The sequence below is a fragment of the Lissotriton helveticus genome, chromosome 10, assembly GCF_964261635.1.
Source record: "Lissotriton helveticus chromosome 10, aLisHel1.1, whole genome shotgun sequence".
Lineage (NCBI taxonomy): Eukaryota > Metazoa > Chordata > Amphibia > Caudata > Salamandridae > Lissotriton > Lissotriton helveticus.
This window is the reverse complement of record NC_136071.1, coordinates 1,129,749,669-1,129,776,222: the sequence shown is the minus strand read 5'-3', so window position 1 is coordinate 1,129,776,222 and position 26,554 is coordinate 1,129,749,669. Positions and strand designations below refer to the sequence as shown.

The following is a 26,554-nucleotide window of genomic DNA, read 5'->3' as shown; positions in this document are numbered from 1 at the left end:
ATGGGCTTACTCTGCAGTGGAGGAGCCTGCTTTCCGGATAGACACTCACGCTAGCCTGCAAGGGTACCTACACACTACACTGGGGAAAGGCAGTGAATCAGTTGCCTCCCTAAACAGCCACTGTGATCCAGACCTGGCACAGATTAAACAGAGTTGGGATGGGAGAACATATAGGCATATAGACGTTAAAGCAGGTTTGGGACTCAAATGGCATTAGCCATCTTCAATCAGAGTATGATATGGCCCCGTCTCCAACATTCAAGAACTTGCAATTGCGACATGCTCTACGATCGCAGCAGATGAAGAGATGCAAGGGGAAGAGCAGTTAGCGAGGAGGCGACTGGACAGGCTGATCACTGCTAGGGTAATATCTCTCACAAATAGCACAGTTGTTTACAACACCAAAAGGACACAGACAACCTTACAAGAGAGATGGCAGGCTGATCGGGGGACAACAGAGGATGATAAATGGGTTGAGGCAGAGAGATTCCCCCGTGAAGGGGCAATAAGAGCTAGCTATAGGCTGATAAAACTGAAAGTCTTACACAGGGTATACTATAGCACATTAATACTCAAAGTAGAGCCCGGGGGCTGCATGCGGCCCTCCTGACCATTAGATGCGGCCCCTGGTGAACAGCAGCACCAGGCTGTTGTTTACTGACTGAACACTAACAATAAAAGTTTTAATAAACAAGCAAGCATTTAAGGTTAATTGGTGTGAAAGAAAAGAACTAGTAAGTCCTGTGTGCTTAACTTTAGAAACACCTTCATTTTTAAATACATCTTGCAACAAAAGTGCAAAATATGGCAGCCTCTTCAAAATTCAAAAAGTGTATTTAATTAACATGCAGAACCTTTTCTCCTTCGTACATCAAATTAGATCAGTACATTGAAAAATATTAATTTAAAAGTAATAGTTTTCAAACATGAATTTAGAAACATTAATTCGCCCCACCACTGAAAAGAATGCCAATATGGAACTAAAGAGGCAAGTCAATTTTTACGTCTACTCTTTGGGTGGCTGGGTTCTTATTATACATGAACATTATAGTTTATTAAATCAAACACAGGGCTACAGCAGGACTTTACTGCATAAAATAGGACAGGCTGACACAGAGGGCTGCATAAGTGACTGCGGGCAATGAGGCACATTCTCCCATTCTTTCTGGGAATGCCCCAAACTTCAGAGTTACTGGCAAACGGTGACTCAAAGATTAGAGGGAGCTGCAGACTGCGCCCTTCAGCCAAACGTCCCCATGAGAAAACTGGGAACTATGGAAGGACGTTGAAGCTACTAGATTTAGAAACTGCTCATAAACCTGGGATATATGGTACCAAAAAGGGACATTGCCCAAAAATGGGGGACCCAACACTCCCCACAATTCGAGAATGGGAACGGGGCATGGACACATGTAGGACTCTGGAAAAAAAAATGTACAGAGATCGAGGTTGTCACAAGAAATATAACAAGATATGGGTGGAAAAACCAAATTAATATACTACTGAAGACCATTCTGATCAGTTCCGCTCACAGACAGAACTAAGATCATTGACATGTCAACACACATGGGAAGCGCAAGGAGTTCAGCAGAAGGTATTGTAATGGGCTGGCTTAACTGGGACAGTGATATACGGGACGGGAAAATGGTCAATGGGAAACTACTGGGATTGTTGATATGTTATGTAAATATTAAAAACTCAATAACATTTCCAATTTTAAAAACCGCTTTTTTCAGGAGGGACAATATTTCCCTTTTCACAGAATTCAGGGACATGCATCTCAGTACAATGATGACATTTGTCATGTTGTATAAAAGTTCTGGTGCAAGCAATTGAAAGAAGGCAACTGGGCAGATGGAGATGTGCCACAGGAGCTTTTGCGAAAGCAGAAGCAAGATACTTCTCCAGGGTAGGCTCGTGTAGACATTGAAGAAAAGGGAGCATAGGTCTTAAAAATGCCTTCGATGAAGGGTTTAAAAAATGACTTCCCTTTAGTCAGAGGTGTTGACATTGGAATGTTGAGCACACCCACACCTCTGACTAGAACGTAATGAAAGTTGTTTATATAATTTCCAAGAGAAATGCCTGTAAAAGGAAAATCAGTAAGAGATGGTGAAAATCTGCTTATTGAAAAGCATGAGGAAGTCAAAGAAGTTGTAGTGGTCTTAGGAGTGAGGGTCTTGGTGGAGTACGAGTATCTTGAGATGAACGACGATTTGAGATGTATGATCACAATAAGTAATACATACTCGGCGAGGAGTGTGTATTCTCCTACGGGACTGTCCTGACTTATGGAAGTTAGAGTACTGAGAATGGTGCTTGTGAGGAAGACAAGACCTCCTAAAAGGAGTGACAGGTGAACTGGTCAATTTGGGCACACCAAGCCATCAGAGGTGGCATTGTAGTAACAAGTAACTCCCCTGATAGGGGAGGCATGGGACTAGGAGAAATGGCTCAAACTATCATCTGTGGAGGGGAAATGCACAAGTTACTTACCTTCGGTAACAATATATCTGTAAGAAACAGTAGTTAGTTTTAGATTCCTTACCTCAGAATATCCCCAGGCGTCAGACTGGATCCGGAAACTTTTGCGTAGCAGTACCCTTGCGCGTCGGTAGGCGTCATCTGCGGCCCCGTGTCCGTCGTCGGCGCCGGGATGACTTCGGAGTACTTAGACGCCGTCCTCACGCGCTGACGTCAGTTCTTATACACAGCTTTTCAGCGCCAGAAACGCAGAGCCATGATAAAAACCAACACTGGTGCCATGAAACTAGGGCCCTGAAAGGGGATGACCTTAACCCTAGATATCGGTTCGCAGAATGGGGAGGATGGGTGGGCGGTAAGAAATCTAATACTAACTACTGTTTCTTACAGATATATCGTTACAGAAGGTAAGTAACTTGTGCATCTGAAAGAAACAGGTTAGTATTAGATTCCTTACCTTAGAATAGTACCCAAGCAATACCAACCCTGGAGGTGGGTCTGCGAACCAATAATCACACCAGAAAGTCCTGGAGGACGGAACGGCCAAAGAAGCCATCCCTCCGGACTTGGCTGTCCAGGCAGTAGTGTCTTGCGAACGTGTGCAGCGAGGCCCATGTAGCTGCCTGACAGATGTCCTGCAAGGGGACTCCCCGGCCCAGGGCCGTAGTAGCCGCCGTGGCCTGAGTGGAATGGGCCCTCAGCCCAACAGGAGGCTCCTTCTTAGCCAAAGAGTAGCATGCCTTGATGCACAACACGACCCACAGAGAGATGGTCCGTTTGTGCACCGCCCGTCCCTTCGTAGCGCCCACGGAACCAACAAAGAGTTGGTCATCCACCCAGAACTGGCGTGTGCGATCCAGAAATAAGTAGAGTGCACGTTTTGGGTCCAGACGGTGGAGCCGCTCTTCCTCTTTAGAGGGATGCGGAGGCGGAAAGAAGGTGGGCAAAGTGATGGACTGCCCGATGTAGAAGGCTGTGACTACCTTGGGCAGGAAAGAGGGTCTTGTCTGCAACACAACCTTGTCCGGATGGACAGAAAGGAAAGGAGGCTTGGAGGAAAGAGCCTGGAGCTCACTCACTCTCCTGGCAGAGGTGATGGCAACCAGGAAAGCAGTCTTAAGCGTAAGAAGACGGAGAGGACAGTTATGAAGCGGCTCAAAGGGAGCGCACATCAGGTAAGTTAGAACCAGGTTCAAGTCCCACTGGGGCATCACGAAAGGAACAGGGGGAAACACATGAGTGATGCCCTTCAAGAACCTATTTACAATCGGGGACTTGAACAAAGAAGGCTGATCAGGTAGCCTTAAAAAGGCGGAAAGGTAGCACTTGATAGTGCCCAGAGCAGAGTGCTGCTGGGCAAGAGAAAGAAGGAAGAGGAGAACCTCAAAAAGAGGGGCAGAGAGTGGATTCACAGCCTTTGCTGTGCACCATGCCACAAATCTGTTCCACCTGCAGGCGTATACCGACTTTGTGGAGGGACGCCTGGCTGCCAGAATCACATTACAAACTTCAGGAGGCAAGTCAAATGGCCTCAACTGTCGCCGCTCAATGGACAGGTTCGGCTGGAGGACCGTTCCTTGCTGCTGCGACAGAAGGTCCTCCTGAAGAGGCAGACAAATCGGGGGATCGACAGACATGCTGAGTAGCTCGGAATACCAGTATCTTCGTGCCCAGTCCGGAGCCACAAGGATAACTTGGGCCCGGTCGCGCCTGATCTTCTTCAGCACTCTGGGCAGAAGTGGTATAGGCGGAAAGGCGTACAACAGACCGCAGCTCCACTCGCGACGAAAAGCGTTTCCGAGCGAGTGCCGCCTTGGAAATTCCAACACGCAGAACTGATGACATTGTGCGTTCTCTTCTGTGGCGAATAGATCTAACCAAGGCTTTCCCCACTGCTGAAAGAGGCCTTGCGCCACGTCAGAGTTCAGACACCATTCGTGATCCATCATGCACCGACGGCTGAGTTCGTCCGCCCTGGCGTTCAGGGAACCTGCCAGGTGTTGAACCACCAGGGTCACGCCCTGATGTTCCAGCCACTGCCAAAGGCGCAGAGTCTCCTGGCATAGGGTCCACGACCCCCCCCCGCCCTGTTTGTTGGAATACCACATGGCGGTGGTGTTGTCCGTGAACACCTGCACTACACTCCCCCAGACAGAGGGGAGGAATGCCTTTAGTGCAAGCCGGATCGTCCGCAGCTCCAGAAGGTTGATATGGACCCGGGACTCCGCCGGAGACCAGAGGCCTCTTATCTCCGCCTCTCCCATGTGGCCCCCCCAGCCCTGGAGGGACGCGTCCGTCACAACTACGTGCTCCGGTTGGGGTAGGGAGAGGGATCTGCCGCTGACCCAATCGCGGTCCGTGAGCCACCACTGCAACTGTCTTGCAGTGCCCTCCGAGACCAAGAATTGGTCGGACAAGTTGCCCTGATGCTGGACCCACTGAAACTTCAGGTCCCACTGCAGAGCCCGCATCCGCCACCTGGCGTGATGCACCAGTAGGATGCAGGAGGCCATCAGCCCCAGAAGCCGCAGCGTCAACCTGACCGAGACTCGGAATAACGGCTGAAAGATCCGAATCAGAGCCTGAAATTCCCGAACCCGCTGTTCGGGAGGATACACACGAAACTGCGCAGAGTCTAGAACCGCTCCGATGAAGAGGAGCTTCTGAGAGGGACACAGGTGTGACTTCGGCACATTGATGGAGAACCCCAGCAGGTGCAGGAGGTCGGCCGTCGTCTGGAGGTGGCTGACGACTGTCTGGGGGCGAGCCCGCCTTCAACAACCAGTCCCTAACCTGCGCAGATGAGCTGCGACCACCGCCATCACTTTTGTGAACACCCGTGGGGTGCTGGTAAGGTCGAAGGGGAGCACAGTAAACTGAAAGTGCTCGTGGCCTACCGTGAACCGCAGGTAACGCCGGCAGGACGGAAATGTGGAAATAAGCGTCCTGCAAGTCCAACGCTACCATCCAGTCTCCCGGGTCCAGGGCAGCTAAGACCTGAGCCAAAGTCAGCATCTTGAACTTCTCCTTCCGGAGGAAGCCGTTAACGTTCCGCAGGTCCAAGATAGGGCATATGGCCCCCTTTGCCCTTCTTGGGTACCAGAAAGTAGTGGGAGTAACAACTACACCCTACTTCTGGCCCAGGAACGCGCTCGATGGCCCCTTTGGCCAAGAGGGCCGTAACTTCCTCTTGTAGAAGTTTCAAGTGATCCCCCGACACGCGGTGGTACTGTGGTGGCATGGCTGGAGGGGTCGCCTCGAAGGGGAGGAGTAGCCCCTTCAGATGATTTGCAGCACCCACCTGTCCGATGTGACAGTGCACCAGTGGTGGTGGTGATGGCGAACCCTGCCCCCCACTGGCGTCACATGGGCCTGAAAGCTCGGACTAGGAGGGTTTCGAGGCGGATGCTGCAGGGGTAGGTGTGGACTGGCCTAGCCGTTGTCCCCGACCGCCGCCACGGCGGTTTCCACGTCCGCCACCGCGCTGGATGTTAGTCTGCGGCCCGTGGCTGGCAGGACGTGTGGGGGCGCCCCTTCCTTGGCCACGAAAGGAGCGAAAGGCGACCGTTGGCTGGCGCTGGGCTGAGAGGCCCAAGGACTTGGCCGTAGCCCTGGAGTCCTTAAAGCGTTCAAGCGCATGGTCTGCCTTTTTGCCAAAGAGGCAACGGCCATCAAACGGCATGTCCATAAGAGTATTTTGGACATCTGCTGAGAAGTTGGCAAACCTCAACCAGGCTTGGCGTCGAATCGCCACTGTCGTTGTCATCGCTCAGCCCAGTGAGTCCGTGGTAGCCAGCCCACACCGGATGGAATACCGTGCTGCATCTCGACCCTCCGCAAATTGTTGCAGCACGTCCGCGACCGTGTCCCACAGAGAGTGGGTGTAACGGCCGAAGAGGCACGCGGTGTTGACTGACCACAACACCAAACTTAGGGAGGAGAATACCTTTTTCCCTTATTGCTCGTACCTCTTGGATTCCCGATGGGAATGCGGTCTGGGAGTTAGAGGCCTGGATGACCAGGCTCTCGGGGTGGGGTGGGTGGACATGAAGCAAGAGTCGCCCGGAGCCTGGCGGTGGCGCCTGGCCACATTCCTATCTACAGGCAGACCTGTAGCGGGCTTGGACCAAGTGCCCAGAAGAACGTCCGACAAGGCCTCATTAAACGGCAGCAGAGGCTCTGCCGAGCTTGCCTGCGGTTTGAGGACCTCAGTGAGGAGGTTAGTCCTCACAGCCGCGACGGGGAGCTCAAGGCCCAATGACTTGGCAGTCCGCATCAGCACCACATTATAGGCAGCCCCCTCGTCCGTAGCCACGGTAGGAGGGGAGACGAAAGCAGTGTTGGGCGAAGTGTCCAGACTACTGGCTTCCCCAAGCTCACCTGCCCAGTCCTGAGAAGACTGGCACTCAGGTGCCAGAGGGTCCTCGGACCCCTCCCAATCTCCCTCGTCACCCATAACCTGGTACTCAGGTGCAAAGGATGGGGCCAGTTCATAGAAATAGAAATCTCCAAGCGGCGTCGAATACGGACCCGAATCGAGGGTGGGACCAGGGACGGCGCCGGAGGCGACACCCTGGGGGCCGGCGCCGGCGAGGTCGTACGGTCGACCGGCGACGACCCGGAGCCGGATCCGGCGGGACCCTGCGGCATCGGGACCGAAGTCGCCGACGGCGCCAGGGCCGAAGCACCCGACGGCGCCGGGGCCGAAGCACCCGGCCCGCGTGAGGACTCAGTCGGGGCGCTTGGCCCGAAGGCGTCGCTGAACCAGACGGAGGAGCGAGCGACCTCATGGCCACGAGGAATGCCTCGATCTCCTCTGGCGTCGCGTTCTGCCCAGGGACCGGCGGGGGTGGAGCAGGCCGCGACACCTGCAGCTCCGGCGGAGTCGCGGGGGCGGTGTCGCCCGAACCCCCGGGCCGCGTCGCGCGAGCGTCGGGGGGAGTCAGAAGAGAGATGTCGCCTCTCTTACCTGAGAACTTCGAGCCCGAAGACTGATGACGACTCCCGGAACTGTGGTGACTCCGGCCCGCAACCGGTCCTTCGACCTCCTTGCGGACCGGGACCTCGAACGGCACGGGGCTGACTGCCGGAGCTCGAGTCGCTTGCGGGACCGCTCCTGTCTAGCCTTGGACGTCAGGGCCAGGCAGTCTGAGCAGGACTTGTCGTTGTGGTCGGAGCCCAGACAGTGAAGGCACCGGCGATGGGGGTCGGTAACCGACATCAGTCGGTTGCAGTCGACGCAGGGTTTAAACCCGGGCATCCCTACCGGCACAGTCGAGTCGATAGTCTTCGAAAAATGATCAAAAAAGATCGAAAAAGTTAGTCAAAAATTGACTAAGGGTACTACTTTTTCCGGATCGACGCTTGCTGGCGCGGAAAAAAGAAGAACTGACGTCAGCGCGCGAGGACGGCGTCTAAGTACTCCGACGACGTCATCACGGCGCCAACGACGCCGACGACGGACGCAGAGCCGCAGACGACGCCTACCGACGCACAAGGGTACTGCTACGCAAAAGTTTCCGGATCCAGTCTGACGCCTGGGGATATTCTAAGGTAAGGAATCTAATACTAACCTGTTTCTTTCAGATCTGAAGAGTAGGAATACATCTAGGAGGTGAGAGAGGGGAGTTTGAGACCTTCTCTACAAGAGTGACCTCTCTCATCAGTGAACATGCTTTAAAATATTCAGAATCCAAAGTAACCACTAGAAGTATAATCTTGTCCTTCTTTAACAAATATGCTGACAAAGGCAATGATTTGCTTGATTACCCTCACAGTAAAAGGCTATTTTAGTCTAGTAGTTGGTCAGTGACTAAACTTGCTGTCGCTTCATGGACAATAACCGAAAGGCATCCTTTCAATCAACAGAGAAACTAGCACCCCAAATTGTCAATCATCAAACAAGACATACACTACACTATCATATAACCTGCCCCAGATTAAGATAAATCATGACCCCTAGCTTAACTGATTTTTAGGCCATTCCTCCACCCCAACACCAAAGGTGTCCTTGAAATCTAGATGCCAAGTCCTCTGAAGCACTCCACATTCAGTATAACTGCTACAAAGAAAAGAATAATACGATGAACTGAAGACTGTGTCCAACAGGCTTGTTGGATTATGGTTTTCATATTAGATATGTGATTAGACATACCTTCAAGGATATATATCAAATGGGTTGTGCTGTAAAAGTAAAAGGATAACACAAACTGGACACAACCATAGACACTACCAACCAAGTTCTCTAGCTGTCAACGAAGTGGCCAATACCACCTTAGAAGCAAGCTCTAGCTCAGGTTTGTCCAACGAGTAGATCGCAAGTCACTGGTAGCTCTATATCTACCTGCAAGTTCCTCTTGTGTGCAGCCCACCTTATTACATTTGAAGCTTTTGCTTGGTTGACTATACAGAAATCAAAATTAAAAAGTGTATATCTGAGACAAAATGTGTGTATTTTCAGAACTCAAACTGATAGTTGTCGAAAAATGATTGGGGTTCCAAAATATATTTAAAGCCGATATATGAGTGATAGTAATAAGTCTCCCAATAGAGCCACATGATTAACAGTTTTACCTCAATGCTCTTGCATTGCAGCTATGGTATTCCAAGTTGACAAAGCCTATTTTTACACTACTGCTGGCAACCTTCCTGATCCACTGGGGTGATCACTGCTGGTAATCTTGCATAGGGTGGCCACTAAGGTAATTCTGTCTGATGTGGTCACTGTTACAAAACGAATAATAGTAGGTCACAATGATTATAATTGAATAAAAGTAGATCTTACTACAGAAAAGGTTGGAGAACCCTGCTCTAGCTAGTAACAAATCAGACAAACACTGTGTGTGCATGCTCTGACTAGGAAACTAGATTTGCAAGCAATGGCTCACACTAAAACTCAAAAAGCCAGCGCTGTCAGTCGTATCAGTATGCTAAACAAATACTAATACAATACCGTACAATGAAATAGGAGTATCACGTGAAGTATTACAGCAGGACATTAACTGGATTGTGAATACAGAATGTATGTGGGAGATGCGGCTCCTTAAAATGTGAGTGAACTTCATCATCAAAATTGACTACAGTGCAAAACAACAAAAAGAATAACAAAACAAACTTACCTGGTTTTTTGACAGTGCTTGAAATACTGTTGCCACCTACTGGAATCACTCCACTCCCAGGAATGCCAGTGCCACTTCCACTACCCGGTGCACCCGTTTTTTTGCTTAACAAACTGTTGAAGAAATTTGCCAGGACTCCTTCACTTGTAGTTCCAGCTACATACGAAAATACAAATGTAAAAGTCAAAATGACCAAGTGAACAGGAACTACAATGAAGACAACTTAGCTAAAATTAAAGGTATTACCAAGGAAACCTGACAAACTACCTCCATGGCGGCCATACTGGGCACATTACAGAGCAAGAATCAAGCATATACAGTTTACTGTTCTAAAAGTCTTTAAGAAGAACAACATATAAAAGACTAGTACAGGGATTCATGTTTCGAAAAGTCATGAAAGGTTTAGGTATAGGAAGGGCACATGGCCATGGAAAGAACTCTGCTTTGGCTACTGCAGAGGAAGGTAAATCTGGAGCAAAAATTCCTTAAAACGTTGTTTGTTGCATAAAACTTACTATGGGCGATCGGGATGCTTGGAGATTTAGGGGTCATGCTCACAGTGCCACTGGTCACCAATGCAACGCATTGATGAGGCTCAAGTAGACAGAACTCACACTGTTCCCGTCTGGAGGTGACCAGGCTTTGGGGTTCAGTCTGGACCAATGTGCAAACACCTAACTCAGTCTACAGTCGTACAGGGAGTGAAAGAATGGTCTGGAATGCCTTCCAGGCAATCAACAATGTCTGAAATTGAGGCATTCCTTCTGCCACTTTGTTTATTGCAGCAGAAGTGAATGCTGTCACAGGAAGAGAACAGCATTTTTTAGTAATGAGAACCCACAGACCCTGCGTGTTTACTGTCCAGTCTTTGACGAATTTGGGCACTCTCGCACACAGGGAATGTATGCTTCTGCAACTACTGAAATTTGGATTGGTTGTGAAACTGTGGGGGTGAATGTATTCCAAGGTACGTTAGGGAGAGTTTGTCCCATTGAAATTGAAACTTAGCCTGCAGTGGTGGAATCTGGTCTTTTGGAATCAAGATCATCATTTGTTGTTATTTGCAAATGTCTTTAAAGTCTCTAATTTGATCATATTCAGTCAGTTCATCCAATAACAGAGGAAGTAAGCATGCAGGGTCTGTGATTGAAACCAGAATGTCATCTCCATACATGGTAATCTTGTATTCGTCTGTGCTTGTTTGTACTCCTGCAAGGTCTTCATTTCTCCATATTCTCTTAGTCAGACATTTCATAATTGATTGCGTAATAATAGACGGGAGAGAGGAGACCCTTGTCTGGTGCCTTTACAAATGGGAAGAGTAGGCGAGCACTTCTTGCAGCCTAATGAAGCCTTCTGAGTCTCTGTATCCCCCATTGAAATATAGGACCAATACAAAATGTCTCCAATGTTCTACCCAAGGAATTGAAAGTTCACCCTGTTGAAAGCTTATTCACCATCAAGCACGAATAGTAGGGTTTGTTTAGAAGTCCCATGGATGTTACAATGATATGGAAAGACTTTTTTGTGTTATCACCACAGTTCCTAACTTTGTAGCAACTCTAGTTGGTCTGGATTTACGAAGCCAGGCATTAAAGGGCTAGAATATTTCTATATATATTGGTTTTCAGATTTGATAACGAAATCGGCCTCTGCAAGCTGGAGTATGTATCATCTTCATCTGGTTTCGGTATAACAGTTATCATGGCTTCCCTTATGAAGGGAACAATGGGCCAGATGTACATACATTACATTCACCAAAAGTGGCCACAATCTGTGTACAGACATTTTGCAAATTCAATGTTTTTTTTTTTTAAACCATCGATGTACTTATGTGTCGGTTTACAAAATACCAAATTGTAGTGGGTCGCAATTTTTCCTTCCTCATGAATATTAAAGAGGTAGGTTGCAAATTGCCACATACTATGATTTGCAGCCATAACGGGAATGATGACCTGCTGAGGTCAGCAGACCACCATGTGTGTGACTGTTTTTAAATAAAGAAAACTTTTTTTTGCGTTAAATGCAGCCCATTTACGTTAAAGGAAAACAAGATAACTGTGAGAAGTTAGCCTGGCATATGATGTCCACTATTCTAGTGGGCACCTTGCACCAGTCTAAACGACCCTTATTGATGGTGGTTGTAAAGTCAACCTTATAGACCAGCTATCCTAGTAGTAGCATGGCCCAGCAGTCTTAGGCTAAAACTTCAGAGAGCATGTAAAGCCAGCTGTTTTACCAATTATAATCCCTTGAGTACCAAATGAAAGGACACCACACAAGGTATATATCAAATATATATGTATTTATTTTTAACACAACCCCTCTGAACTCTTTATGAGGTCAGAGATCGAAATAAATCACAAGTTACTCATTAAGCAAACTATAAGTTGCACAAATACAGTTCTGCCCTAGGGGCCTCACAAACCATATACTAAGTAAGTGGTAGAAGAACCACTTCAGGAATAGTGAATAGGCCTACGGAATCGCTGGGGCTACACTAGACAACCAAAAGTTAGGAAGTAGGAGACCCACAGGAGACGTGTGCAGTGTCTAAACACAGTCGCGAGTTACCATTGACTTACAATGGAGAACGTAGAAGTTACAAAGTTACATTTTTAAGACACTTCCGGATGGACTACAGTAAACCCCTTTAAACTAGGACACTTCGAGAGTCAACACCAACGGGAGAGTCGGAGTACTCGAGTTACCTCACCCAGGGAAGCCGGGTGCATAGGTGTCTTTTTGTGTCGGGTTTTGTCGATGTTTTCTATGGAGATCTGCAAAGAAGTGCTGCAGGCGACCAGAGGAAAAGTGTCCGGGTGGATCGGAGATGAGAAGAACCTGAAAGCAGAGGGGACAGAGTCTGGGTCAGTAGCCAGTGACCAGGAAGGAACCAGGCGATGTCGAGTTGATTCAGGTGAAGAGGTCAAGCTGGTCTCTGCAGCCACGAGGACAAGGAGGCGTCGGCGACGACCAGGAGCTGGATTTGAGCTGTCCCACGAAGGATCTAGTTGACTGCGGTGTCGGTATCCGGACTGGACCCAATAAGCCTTGGAAACCACAATCCACGCAGGAAGTGAAGATGGGCTTCGAGTCAGACCAGCAAGGTCTGGGGAGCTTCTCCTTTGGAGGGAAGCTGGAGGGAAGCTGGAGCAAGCCTGGAGCAACCAGGCTAGTGGTGTAGATTCAAAGAAAAGTCTTCAGGGGGCTAACTAGCCAACGGGCTAGCAACCGGGAAGACGTGTCGAGCTGAAATGCAGAAGCAGGCCCCACGCGGCACTCGTGGAGTGTGGAGGGCTGAGCTTTGGTGCAAATGGCGTTCGGGGCTGGGGCTTCTCAAACCCCAATGCACAACTGCGGTGGGTGCCTCAGTAGTTGCAGTGTTAGCAAAATGCAGGATGTCCAGGGTGTCCGGTCCCACGTCTCTCGTGTCCGCCACGGGTCTCAGCTTTGCTGTGGATGTGGGTCGGAGTCAGAGAAGTCTGAGATTCCAGTTCCTGAGTCGCTGAGTCTTCGGGATCCGTCGGGAGCGTCAACAAAGCAGACTGGCAAGTTACTGGTGGTGCCTGTTTGTACAGGGTGGTCACTCCTTGACCACAAGGGAGATGTCTTCAGTCCTCTAGTCGATATAGAACGTCGAAGGTCCAAGAGTTCGTATCAAAGTTTCTTCCAGGATTAATCTAAAGTCTCTAGACACAGCTCCTATCTTTATACTGATTTTAGGGGCTGGATTACCTGCTAGGTCCGTCCTATGGGTGGACCCTGAGAAGGGGGTGGTTACACCCCTTTCCCTTTGTCCAGTTTCAGCCAGAGCGGGGCTGGAGTGCCCCAGCAACTGGTTTGAACCGGGCTATGCATGGAGCACCTTGTGTGCCCCAGGCAGTGTCTGGAAAAGCATCTTTCCATTCAACCCACCCTGCCCCAATACACTACAGGCTGTCTGGGGAGGTGCTAGCACCTCCCTCGACAGGAAACCTATTGTCCAAGCCTCCCTTGCTGGAGTTTTTCCCCAGCTACAGGAGGTCAGACTCGTGTCTGTGGAAGCAGCATCCATTTTGTGATGCTGAGGCTCTGTTTAACTTTAACCGGGTAAAGCAGTAACTACATGTCTTCTCCCTCTAGAAGGGTGGAATGCTACCCCCGCCACCAGGACTGGCGGGAGGGTAGTATTCCAAAGTGTTTTACACCTTACACGACATGTTTTAATAAAGCCAAACCAAAGTTAGCATTAACCGCGAGGATTATAATGCACTTAAGAGTATATGGTATGGCTATATCAGAACAGCTATAAGGAGATGGTTCCGAAAGCTGCAGAAGGGCTCAGCTAATGCTAGAGCACCCTCTCACATAATACCAAGCACTTCAGGATTGTTAAGGCCAGCCATAGGAGTGACTTATAGATTACTATGTGTCTATATATAAGGTAGATATAGATATACTATATCTAAGTAAGGGGTGATTACACCACCTTATCCAAGCTGAGTGATCAGCCTGTGGTGTCAGTTTGGATGGCCAGCCAGGGGTGGCATAATACATGCTGCAGCCCCTGGTAGGCCTTAGATGCACCTATGCCCTGGGTACCTTTGGTACACTATACAGGGGCTCACAGAGGTGACCACAAAGGTGACCCAATTCCCAATTAGGTATGTACCTAAAGTACATGGTATCAATTTAGAGAGAGAACAGCTGGGCTGTGGGTCTGATTAGCAGGCCCACAGCCACACTAAAGTAAAAAAAAACAGAGAATCACAGCAAAAAGTGGGGGCGACCATAGGAAGCAGACCTTACTCTCCTACAATAACTACCTAAAATAAAAAGGTTGTAAAACTATTTTTAAGATTAAGCAGTATTCCCAGGGACCACTGCCTGGTTCTAAAAAAATGTTTATGGACCATTCACAAAGGGGAAGGTGTCCCCTTCCTGTTTGTGAACAGACTACCATCTCCTTTGATGTGTCGGTAAAATATTAAAGTTTTGCAAGCGCATTTCAGTCGCAAAACATTAAACATACCATAAACAATTGCTCATTGGAAAGGACGCCCTAAGCATGTCCAATCCAATTAGAGAATCCTTATGAGTTCCTTAACCCAGTTAGCTATTTGGTATCATGTTACTGAAGCGCTAAATGCGTAATAAATTCAAAAACCACAACAAAATGAATTAGTGTATCTGGCCCAAAGACGCTGATGTCTGAAAATAAATTAAATAGTTTTGTTAGGATTCTGCCAGGGTACAGTTGAATGTACAAAATCTATGCGTAAATCCACACAAGCCCAGAGTTTTGCCAACTTTCACATCTGCTGTGCTGTGGATCCCTTCCTCTACTGCAATTAGGTGCTCAAGATGGTCCACTTGCTTGGTTAAGAGGAGTACTCGGATACATGGTAATGTAAGAGCTAAAGATGTTCGCTATGTCAATATCGTTTGTTTGTGGATGGCTTGCAGAATCCTTTACCCCGATCTGATCACAAGCTATTTTAGCCAGCAATTTACCTGCATTGCTGCCTTACTATAGTACTTCTATTTGATTTCAGGCACTGTTTGGGGTAAATCTAATATTTCTTGAAGAGTCTGCATTGCGTGATCTTCCTACAGAGCTACATTCTCCTGTGTATTCTTTCCAACTTTAGAGTTATGCATCTAAATTTTGGCAGGTTTCTAATCAGTTAATAAAATCTAGATGAAGCGGACCTTCGACCGCTGCTTGAAGAACGTACCAAACTGTGTTGGTATTCAGTTATCTTTGATCATTTCTTTCAAATGATTCTTGATAACCTCAAGATTCTCTATCATGGGCCTATCCCTCAGGAGGCTGTCATTCAACCTGCATAATTTCCTATGTGGGGGGTCAGTCGGAGCAGAGGGCATGGTTTGACATAGAAGTGCGCCGTAAGGTGCTGTCTGTAACCCTGCAATAAGTGAGGACCCCACCAGAAAATATTCAAGCTAGTCATAGGTCCTACGAGTAGCTAAGTAAAAAGAGTAGGTGGTGATTACAAGTTGCTGGTGCCTGCATACCAAAAACATACTACTGAGACACTCCATTCCTTCTACCGAGAATGATCAGTTGAGCTAACCTGATCAAGGATCTATTCCTTAAGCCATCCATAATTGAAAGTGAAGTCCCCTCCTATTACAAGAGCCCTAATTAATTTTTCCAAAATAGTGACTATTGTGTATTTAAGGATTTTTTTCTGAACTGGAGTTGGGCTTGTAAAGATTGGACATGCAAATATTGTTACACTGCTTAGTTTTCAGTGTTATCAGGAGTACTGCTTTAAGAAACTGTGCCCCTTCACCCCGCAAATTGAGCTCTGTGACAATAATGCCACACCTACAGTTTTCCTGCACAAGATGTAAATGGTTTCTTATGAAACTATCTGGATTTGTGACAAAACCAGTGCCTTTTTAAAAGCTAGTGAGTCCCTTGCAGCAGCCAGGAAACTCCACCACAAATAGGTATGTAGTTCCGAAGGGGAAAAGGGGTAATGACTTCCAAACTTAATTTCCTTCCTTTCCCCCTTTGCGTCACAAACTACCACATGGAGGAGTTTATCCTGTCTTACTAAAATAGTGAATTATGATTAGTCCTCATCATTTTGGATTTCACAGGCTGAAGATGAGCTGATGAACTCTCTGGGCCTTCACCTCACATCCCCAGAGCATATCAAGATGTTGAATCTAACTGGCTCCTGATGCAGAAATTTCCATTTTCTTTTTTACTCTAACAATGCCATTTTGAACTGACGGTTTCCGTCCTATCCGATCCTGGATCCATCCCCTCTTGCTGTCTTCACGATTCAAACAAGAACTTCTTTCCAGACGCACAAGTTACTACTTGTGTAACGATATATCTGTAAGAGACATTAGTTAGTATTAGATTCCTTACCTTAGAATATCCCCAGGCGTCAGACTGGATCCGGAAAATTTTGCGTAGCAGTACCCTTGCGCGTCGGTAGGCGTCGTCTGCGGCTCCGCGTCCGTCGTCGGCGTCGTGGGCGCCGTGATGACATCGTCGGAGTACTTAGACGCCGCCTCCGCGTGCTGACGTCAGTTCTTAGACACAGCTTTTCCGCGCCAGAAACGCAGAGCCATGTCAAAAAACCAACACTGGTGCCATTATAACTAGGGCCCTGAAAGGGGACAACCCTAACCATAGATATTGGTTCGCAGAACGGGGAGGACGGGTGGGTCGGTAAGGAATCTAATACTAACTAATGTCTCTTACAGATATATCGTTACACAAGTAGTAACTTGTGCATCTGAAGGAGACACGTTAGTATTAGATTCCTTACCTTAGAATAGATACCCCAGCAATACCAACCACGGTGGTGGGTCTGCGAACCAATAATCACACCAGAAAGTCCTGGAGGACGGAACGGCCAAAGAAGCCATCCCTCCGGACTTGGCTGTCCAGGCAGTAGTGTCTTGCAAACGTGTGCAGCGATGCCCACGTAGCTGCCTGACAGATGTCTTGTAAGGGCACACCCCTGCCCAGGGCAGTGGTAGTCGCCGTGGCTCGGGTAGAATGAGCCCGCAATCCAACAGGGGGCTCCTTCCTAGCCAAGGAGTAGCATGCCTGGATACACAAGATGATCCACCGGGAGATGGTCCTCTTGTGCACCGCTTTCCCCTTCTTAGCGCCCACGTAACCAACAAAGAGTTGGTCATCTACCCGGAACTGGCGTGTGCGATCCAGATAAAATGAGAGCGCACGTTTTGGGTCCAGACGGTGGAGCCGCTCTTCCTCTTTAGAGGGATGCGGTGGCGGGAAGAAGGTTGGCAAGGTGATAGACTGCCCGATGTGAAAGGCCGTGACAACCTTGGGCAGGAAAGAGGGTTTGGTACGAAGCACCACTTTGTCCGGATGGACAGACAGAAAAGGTGGAGTACAAGAAAGAGCCTGGAGTTCACTCACTCTCCTGGCAGAGGTGATGGCAACCAGGAAAGCAGTCTTCAAAGTCAGAAGGCGAAGAGGACAGTTGTGAAGTGGCTCAAAGGGAGCGCACATCAGGAATGTTAAAACCAGGTTCAAGTCCCACTGAGGCATCACAAACGGAACAGGAGGAAACGTGTGAGTGATGCCCTTAAGAAATCTATTTACAATAGGGGACTTGAACAAAGAAGGTTGATCAGGTAGCCTGAGAAAGGCTGAAAGGGCAGAAAGGTAGCCCTTGATAGTGCCCAGAGCAGAGCCCTGCTGGGCAAGAGAAAGAAGGAAGAGAAGAACCTCAGAAAGAGGGGCAGAAAGAGGATCCACAGCCTTTGCTGTGCACCATGCCACAAATCTGTTCCACCTGCAGGCGTATACCGACTTTGTGGAGGGACGCCTGGCTGCCAGAATGATGTTACAGACTTCAGGAGGCAAGTCAAATGGTCTCAACTGTCGCCGCTCAATCTCCAAGCATGGAGGTGGAGACTGGACAGGTTCGGGTGGAGGACCGTCCCCCGCTGCTGCGACAGAAGGTCCTCCTGGAGAGGCAGACGAACCGGGGGATCGATTGACAGACTGAGTAGCTCTGGATACCAGTACCTTCGAGCCCAGTCCGGAGCCACAAGGATGACTTGGGCCCGGTCGCGCTTGATCTTCTTCAGCACTCTGGGCAGAAGTGGTATAGGCGGAAAGGCGTACAACAGACCGCAACTCCACTCGCGACGAAAAGCGTCTCCGAGCGAGTGCCGCCTTGGAAATTCCAACGCGCAGAACTGATGACATTGCGCGTTCTCTTCGGTGGCGAATAGATCTAACCAAGGCTCTCCCCATCGCTGAAAGAGGCCTTGCGCCACGTCCGAGTTCAGACGCCATTCGTGATCCATCATGCACCGGCGGCTGAGCTCGTCCGCCCTGGCGTTCAGAGAACTTGCCAGGTGTTGAGCCACCAGGGTCACGCCCTGGCGTTCCAGCCATTGCCAAAGGCGAAGAGCCTCTTGACAAAGGATCCACGACCCCACCCCGCCTTGTTTGTTGCAGTACCACATGGCGGTGGTGTTGTCCGTGAACACCTGCACTACACTCCCCCGGACAGAGGGGAGGAATGCCTTCAGTGCCAGACGAATCGCCCTGAGCTCCAACAGGTTGATGTGGAGCCGGGACTCCGCCGGAGACCAGTGGCCTCTGATCTCCGCCTCTCCCAAGTGGCCTCCCCAGCCCTGGAGGGACGCGTCCGTCACAACTACGTGCTCCGGTTGGGGAAGGGAGAGGGATCTGCCGCTGACCCAATCGCGGTCCGTAAGCCACCACTGCAGCTGTCTCGCAGTGCCCTCCGAGATCAGGACGTGGTCGGATAGGTTGCCCTGATGCTGGGCCCACTGAAACTTCAGGTCCCACTGCAGAGCCCGCATCCGCCACCTGGCGTGATGCACCAGTACGATGCAGGAGGCCATCAGCCCCAGAAGCCGCAGCGTCAACCTGACCGAAACCCGGGATAACGGCTGAAAGATGGGAATCAGAGCCTGAATATCCCGGACCCGCTGTTCGGGCGGATAAACCCGAAACCGCGCCGAGTCCAGAACCGCTCTGATGAAGAGGAGCTTCTGAGAGGGGCACAGGTGTGACTTCGGCACATTGATGGAGAACCCCAGCTGGTGCAGGAGGTCTGCCGTCGTCTGGAGGTGGCCGACGACTGTCTGGGGCGAGCCCGCCTTCAACAACCAGTCGTCGAGGTAGGGGAAGACTGAAACCCCTAACCTGCGCAGATGAGCTGCGACCACCGCCATCACTTTCGTGAACACCCGTGGGGCGCTGGTAAGGCCGAAGGGGAGCACGGTAAATTGAAAGTGCTCGTGGCCCACCATGAACCGCAGGTAGCGCCGGTGGGCAGGCAGGACGGGGATATGAATATAAGCGTCCTGCAAGTCCAACGCTACCATCCAGTCTCCTGGGTCCAGGGCAGCAAGGACCTGAGCCAGTGTCAACATCTTGAACTTCTCCTTCCGGAGGAAGCCGTTGACGTTCCGTAGGTCCAAGATAGGGCGTAGGCCCCCTTTGCCCTTCTTGGGTACCAGAAAGTAGTGGGAGTAGCAACCACACCCTACTTCTGGCCCAGGAACGCGCTCGATGGCCCCCTTGGCCAAGAGGACCATAACTTCCTCCTGCAGAAGTCGCAAGTGATCCCCCGATACACGGTGGTTCTGTGGTGGCATGGCTGGAGGAGTCGCCTCGAAGGGGAGGGAGTAGCCCCTTCGGACGATTTGCAGCACCCACCTGTCCGACGTGACAGTGCGCCAGTGGAGGTGGTGATGGCAAACCCTGCCTCCAACTGGCGTCACATGGGCCTGAAAGCATGGACTAGGAGGGTTTTGAGGCGGATGCTGCGGGGGAAGGTGTGGACTGACCTCGCCGTTGCCCCCGACCGCCCGGACGGCGGTTCCCACGGCCGCCACCGCGTTGGGTATTGCCCTGCGGTGCGTGGCTGGCGGCGCGTGTGGGCGCACCCCTTCCGTGGCCACGAAAGGAGTGATAGGCAGCCGGATGCTGGCGTTGGCCCGAGAGGCCTAAGGACTTGGCCGTAGCCCTGGAGTCCTTAAAACGCTCAAGCGCATGGTCTGCCTTGTCGCCAAAGAGGCGACGGCCATCGAACGGCATGTCCATAAGCGTGTTCTGGACATCTGCCGAGAAGTTGGCGGACCTCAGCCAGGCGTGGCGTCTGACCGCCACCGTCGTTGCCATCGCTCTGCCTAGCGAGTCGGTGGTATCCAGCCCACACCTAATAGAGTATTTTGCTGCATCCCGGCCCTCCACAAGGGCTTGGCCGAGTTTGGCCCGTACCTCCAACGGACACTCTGGCAGCACTTCCGCGACCTTGTCCCACACCGAGTGGGTGTAACGTCCCAAGAGGCAGGCGGTGTTGGAAGACCGCAGGCCGAGGCTCAGGGATGAGAAGATCTTCTTCCCATACTGGTCGTACCTCTTGGATTCCCGATCCGGCGGGGCCGACGCGAATGCGGTCTGGGAATTGGAGGCCTGGATGACCAGGCTCTCGGGGGTGGGGTGGGTGGACAGGAAACATGGGTCGCCCGGGGCTGGGCGGTGGCGTCTGGCCACGTTCCTATCTACGGGCGAACCCGTAGCGGGCCTGGACCAAGCGCCCAAAAGAACGTCCGTCAAGGCCTCATTAAAGGGCAGCAGAGGCTCGGCCGAGCTTGACTGCGGTTTAAGGACCTCAGTGAGGAGGTTAGTCCTCACGGCCGCGACGGGGAGCTCAAGGCCCAAGGCCTTGGCAGCCCTCATTCAGCACCACACTATAAGTTGCCCCCTCCTCCGAAGCCACGGTAGGAGGGGAGACAAAACCAGTGTCTGGAGAGGTGTCCAGGCCACTGGCCTCCCCAAGGTCTCCTGTCCAGTCCTCATGAGACTGACACTCTCTGGTCAGAGGGTCCTCAGACCCCTCCCAGTCCTCCTCCTCACCCATCTCCTGAAATCCAGGGTTCTCAATTAATGGGGCCTGTTCATAAAAGTGAAATTCACCAAACGACGTCTGGAGCGGCGCCCAACGGGGCCGTCCCGACGGCTGAACAGGAATGGGGGCAGGACCGGGGCCGGCGCCGCCCGGAGCCGGCGCCGGAGGCGACACCTGAGGGTTCGACGCCGGGGAGGCCGTCAGATCCACCGGCGACGAACCAGATCCCGAAGGGGGGCCAGCGGCGTCCTGTGGCGCCGGGCCCAAAGGCGCCGGCACAACTGGACCCCTCGGCGCCGGGATAACGGGGACCTGCGGCACCGGGCCCGAAGGCGCCGGCGGCGTCGGGGCCGAAGCACCCGACGGCGTCGGGGCCGGAGCCGCCGACCCGCTAGGACTCCCAGACGGGTCCGCTGGGCCCGGAGGCGCCGCGGAGCCCGTCGGAGGAGAGAGTTTCGAAGCGCTCGATCTCCTCCTGCGACGCGTTCAGCCCAGGGACCGGGGGGTGTGGAGCCGAACGCGGCGCCCGCGACTCCGACGGAGCCGCGTGGGTGGTGTCACCCGAACCCCCGGCCGCATCTTGCGAGCGTCGGGGGGAGTCCGAGGAGCGATGACGCCGCTTGGACTTCTTGTGCCTCTTACCTGACGACTTCGACCCGGAAGAGTGAGGCCTACTCTCGGAGCTGTGGTGGCTCCGGGCCCGCGACCTGTCCCTCGACCTCCCGTGGGATCGGGACCTCTCACGGCGCGGGACCGACTGTCTGAGTTCGAGGCGCCTACGGGACCGCTCCCGCCTGGCTTTCGAAGAGAGGGCCTGACAGTCGGAGCAGGCCTTGTCGTCGTGGTCGACGCCCAAGCACGACAAACAGACGCGGTGAGGATCCGTGACCGACATCAGCCGGTCGCAATCGTCACAATGCTTGAAGCCGGGCATCCCTAAGGCACCGAATCGGAGTCGAGAGACTTCGAAACAGGATCAAAAGGATCAAAAAGTTAGTCAAAAATTGACCAGGGAACTGCTTTTTCCAGATCTGCGCTTGCTGGCGCGGAAAAAAGAAGAACTGACGTCAGCACGCGGAGGCGGCGTCTAAGTACTCCGACGACGTCATCACGGCGCCCACGACGCCGACGACGGACGCGGAGCCGCAGACGACGCCTACCGACGCGCAAGGGTACTGCTATGCAAAATTTTCCGGATCCAGTCTGACGCCTGGGCATATTCTAAGGTAAGGAATCTAATACTAACGTGTCTCTTTCAGATGTAGAAGTTGCGCTTGGGAGCACTATTGATCCAGGATCTTTTGAGGATAGAGAAAGACAACGATGGACCTAAATTCCCTTCTGCTAAGAGTTGTGGATGCAAGGTCTTGAAGAACTGACCTAAATTCCCTTCTACTCAGAGTTGTAGATGCAAGGTCTTGAAGAACTGAAACTTGTAGTATTGCAATGTTAGGTAGGTGCTAAGGACATCAGCTCTTCTTTGTCTTCCAGAAGTGATGCAATGTGTGGATAGAGTTTCGGGGGTGGGGGTGGGAGGAGGTACTCTCCTGTTGCTTCCTGAGAAAGTGACGGTCTTTAACAAAACCGTGCATGTCTTGTCCTTCCACGCCACAATGAATTCCTTTAATGAAAATGTTATTTCTCCACAACCTTTTCTCCAGGTCTCCATGCTATAGCTGAAGCTCTGATTCACTCCTGTATTGCTTATAAAATCCCCCACTTTTGGTGGTGATGTTCTATTCGGTCTTCCATTCTACTCTTGGGCTCTTGAATTTACGCCCCAGTGTGAGAATGCCTCCTCTACTTCCTCGAAGCATGGTTGGAGATCAGCTATAACAATGACTACTTCGGTATTGAATTCTGGATGAAATTGCAGGAAGAAATCCTGTCGGGTTCCGGATGCCTGGTTTCCAGAACTGGTTGCTGTATTTGATATAGCTGGTAGTGATATAACAGGTGGTCCATTGCTCTGCCGCACAATGAACTGCTCCAGAGTCCACCATCTTCCCAAAAGACCGTAAACACGCAGAGATCAACCTTCTGCTGAAGAACCCCTGTGCCGACCGACAGACCTCAAGAACTACAGACCCATTTCTTTGCTCCCCTTCCCAGTTAAAGTTATTTAGAAAACCATCAACGCCCAACTCTGCAAGTTCATCGAAACGAACCACATCCTGGACCCCTCCCAGTCGGGCTTCAGAAGCAACCACAGCACTAAGACCGTTCTCCTCGCCGCTGCAGACACCCTGCACTATCCTCAACCGAAGCAGGACTGCAGCCCTAATCCTAATGGGCTTCTCAGCCGCCTTCGATACAGACTCCCACCACACCCTCTGCGCAAGACTCCACAACGAAGGCATCCGATACAAAGCCCTAGATTGGGTCTGCTCCTTCCTTCCTTCCTTACCGACCGAACGAAGTAGGACTTCCACTGTTCAACTCAGAACCCACAGAGATCAGCTGCGGAGTGCCTCAGCCCCACTCTCTTTAACATCTACATCTACATGGCCCGCTTGCAACCATCATTTAAGCCACAGTCTTAACAGACCGCCAAGAGCAACTTTCACAAATGGGTGAAGACATAACCACCTGGATGAAGGACAGCTGCTTCAAGCTCAACTCATACAAGACCGAGGTCCTCATCTTGGGCTCCTCGCCCTCCACCCTCCAGGAGACAACTCCTGGTGGCCCGAAGCACTCGGAAACGACCCTACATCCGCGGTCCATGTATGAAATCTCAATATCATCCTAGACTCCTCACTCTCAATGAACCATCAAATCAGTGGCATCCATCCTCCTGCTTCCACACGCTCCGCCTGCTTTGGAAGATCTTCAAGTGGATCCCTACAGAGTCCAGCAAAACGGTCACCCATGCGATCATCAGCAGCAGACTTGATTATGGTAACGCAATGTACGCCGGCACCATCCAAAAACTCGGACAGCACTGCAAGACCACGGCTGTAGGAAGATTTTTCTCCTACCCTCCTGCAAATACCTGGAAATCCCTGCCTCTACATCTCAGGCAATCAAAGTCGCTGCCTCAATTCAGGAATGACCTCAAGACCTGGCTCAAACTAAATCTAAGCCTCCACTCCCCCACCCCGTCTCCCCCCGAAACCCTAACGGGTGAGTAGTCGCGCATTACAAGAACCCTGTTTGAGTGTCTTTGTTTGACTTGCTTTGAAGGACAAACCAATCTTTATTATCCCCACTACATACCATTACTTGCCTATGTTTTTTTTGTAATCTTTAAATCTTTGATCTGGAGCTCTCAAGTTCCCAGCATAGATGGCTGTTTCTCAGAGATCTTTTGTCTGTTCTCCACTACCTAAGTAACTACAGGTTAAGGTTGATCATCCTCTTGAACTTTTCGCTGTTAAACGTCTGTTCTTGTCCAGTCATTATTGGGTGTGACCTTGCACCAGTTGTTTGAGAGCACACTAAATCAACCATCAAACAAAAATGTGCTTACCGTTGGTCACTATCTTTCTGGTGGCTACTCTATCTACCTGCAGACTCCTCAACCTGCTACAGTTCCAAGGCCCCAGACTGGATCCTGGAACTTTACCCTACTCTGGTATGAAGAAGCTGGCTCCAATTCCATAGTGATGTTACTGGGGCCATAGAGTGCCTCGTCTCCCTTCCCCCTCCACCACTCCGATGTCAGTGTCCAGGCCATTTTTTCAATAGCCCCTAGAGACAAAGAAACAAGATCATTTGTGGCATTGCATTTTGCATTTCAGAATTCTAGGCTGGGACCTTTTTAACGTGGCCTATGGCCAACCTTTGTAACAGGGAGGCAGGTGGGAATGTTGAGGAAACAGCAGGTAGACAGGGTATCCACCAGAAAGAATGTAACCAAAGGTAAGTCGATATTAATTCTTCCAGATACTTGTACCTGTAAATTCCCCACCTGTTAATAGATTCCAAAGCAGTACCCATCCCAGGTTGTGGGTTTGAAGGAACAGTCAGAGGAGGAAATCCTGGATGCACAGAGTGTGTGAAGTGGCATCCCTTCTCACCTCTGAATCCAAGCAATAATGTTGGCAAAGTTGTGAAGGAAAGCCTATGTAGCAGCATAATTCCAGTCACTAGAACACCGATGGTTAGTTCTGAGGTGGAAGACAGTGACCCGGTCGAATGGGCCAGATTACCTCTGACGGTTCCCACTTAGTAAGGGCTTAGTACATCTTTATGAGCAGTAATATGCAACAGGATAAAGTCATCTTCTGTACTGCCTTGGCTTTCTTCCCATCGGTGTACGCCATAAAAAGCTGGTTGTATGACCTAATCTCCTTGGTGTGATCAGTATTAGAACTGAACTGCTGTGGCCTAGTCCTCTCTGGGGCCAGAGACTGTCTTCTGCCTTTCCCCTCCACCACTCCAATGTCAGTGCCCAGTCCATTCTTTCCACCGCCCCTAGAGGCAGAGCCCCGCCCTCTTTCAGGGGATGGGCTGGAAGGTAAAAGGTGGAAAGCGTAATAGGATTTTACCGGATGAAAAAGGGTCACAATCACCTAGGGAAGGAAAACCACTTTAATACTGAGGACTAACTTGTCTGAGAAGGGTTTTTAGGGTGGCCAGATGCACCTGCAAGGTAATGTCCACAAGGAAACAGCCTTAAGTGACAACTATGGAGAGATTCAAAAATCAATAAAAGATTAAGATCTCATGGAGGAATAATAAATGGGGTAGGTGGAAACATATTTGTCAATCCCATTTTAAAATACCACAATGAGGAGGGATTTGAACAGGAATGGTTGGTCTGAAAGCAGAGAAATGCAGATGATCTGAGCCTTTTAAAGGGTCCACATCATTCGTTACACACTATGTGACATCTATTTTACCTTCCAGAGTAGACCATCTTGGTAGTAGGACAACAAGCTGAAAGGATGAGGTCTTCCACATCTAGTGGCAGCTGTCCCCTCTAAATCTAAAATCCATCTCAGGAGTGACCACAGAGCAAAGATATTTAGTACCAATTACAAATAAAGACACACTAGTGATTGGCAAGATGACACTGACTCAGGCGGTCAGCCCTGGTGTTCACAGAATAGGCCACATGGTTGATGCGCGCAAGCCCAGTACATGAGGCCTTCTCCATCAATCCGGACAGAATGATCGTGAAAGGGAGGTACGAGTGCTTTGAGTGCCAGCTGAGCTGCCCTCAGTTCAAGCAGGTTGATGTGAAATACTTGTCCCTCTGGAAAGCAAAATAATCTGACCTTCAGATTAGAACCCCACCTGAGGTTGGCTGCATCTATCACCTCATTGCTATGAATGTCAGTGGTAGAAGGAGGTCCCCTGCAACAGGTGCTCCTTCACTGACTAAGTCAAGTCGCCACAGTGTCGCAGGAGATCACAATGTTGTCAGCTAGGTCTTGCTCATGCTGGAATCACGGTCTGTGAGGTGAACACTGGAGAGCTCTCATGTGCCATCACGTGGGCAAGACCAGGAGGCAGAGAACTATCAAGACTGAAATACAAGTTTACCCCCAAAACTTCATAATCATATCCAGAATGTCATCTAACCCCTGGGAAGGAGGGAAG

General features: G+C 50.6%; 1 protein-coding gene across 1 annotated transcript in view; it reads right to left on the bottom strand.

Annotated features, from left to right (window-relative positions):
- Positions 1 to 26,554, bottom strand: part of DYNC1LI1 (dynein cytoplasmic 1 light intermediate chain 1) — a 528,072-nt gene that overhangs the window by 15,321 nt on the left and 486,197 nt on the right. The window contains exon 12 of the mRNA XM_078663930.1: positions 9,603 to 9,758. Coding sequence (XP_078520056.1) covers positions 9,603 to 9,758 — 156 coding nt within the window. The remainder of the gene's footprint in view (positions 1 to 9,602; positions 9,759 to 26,554) is intronic.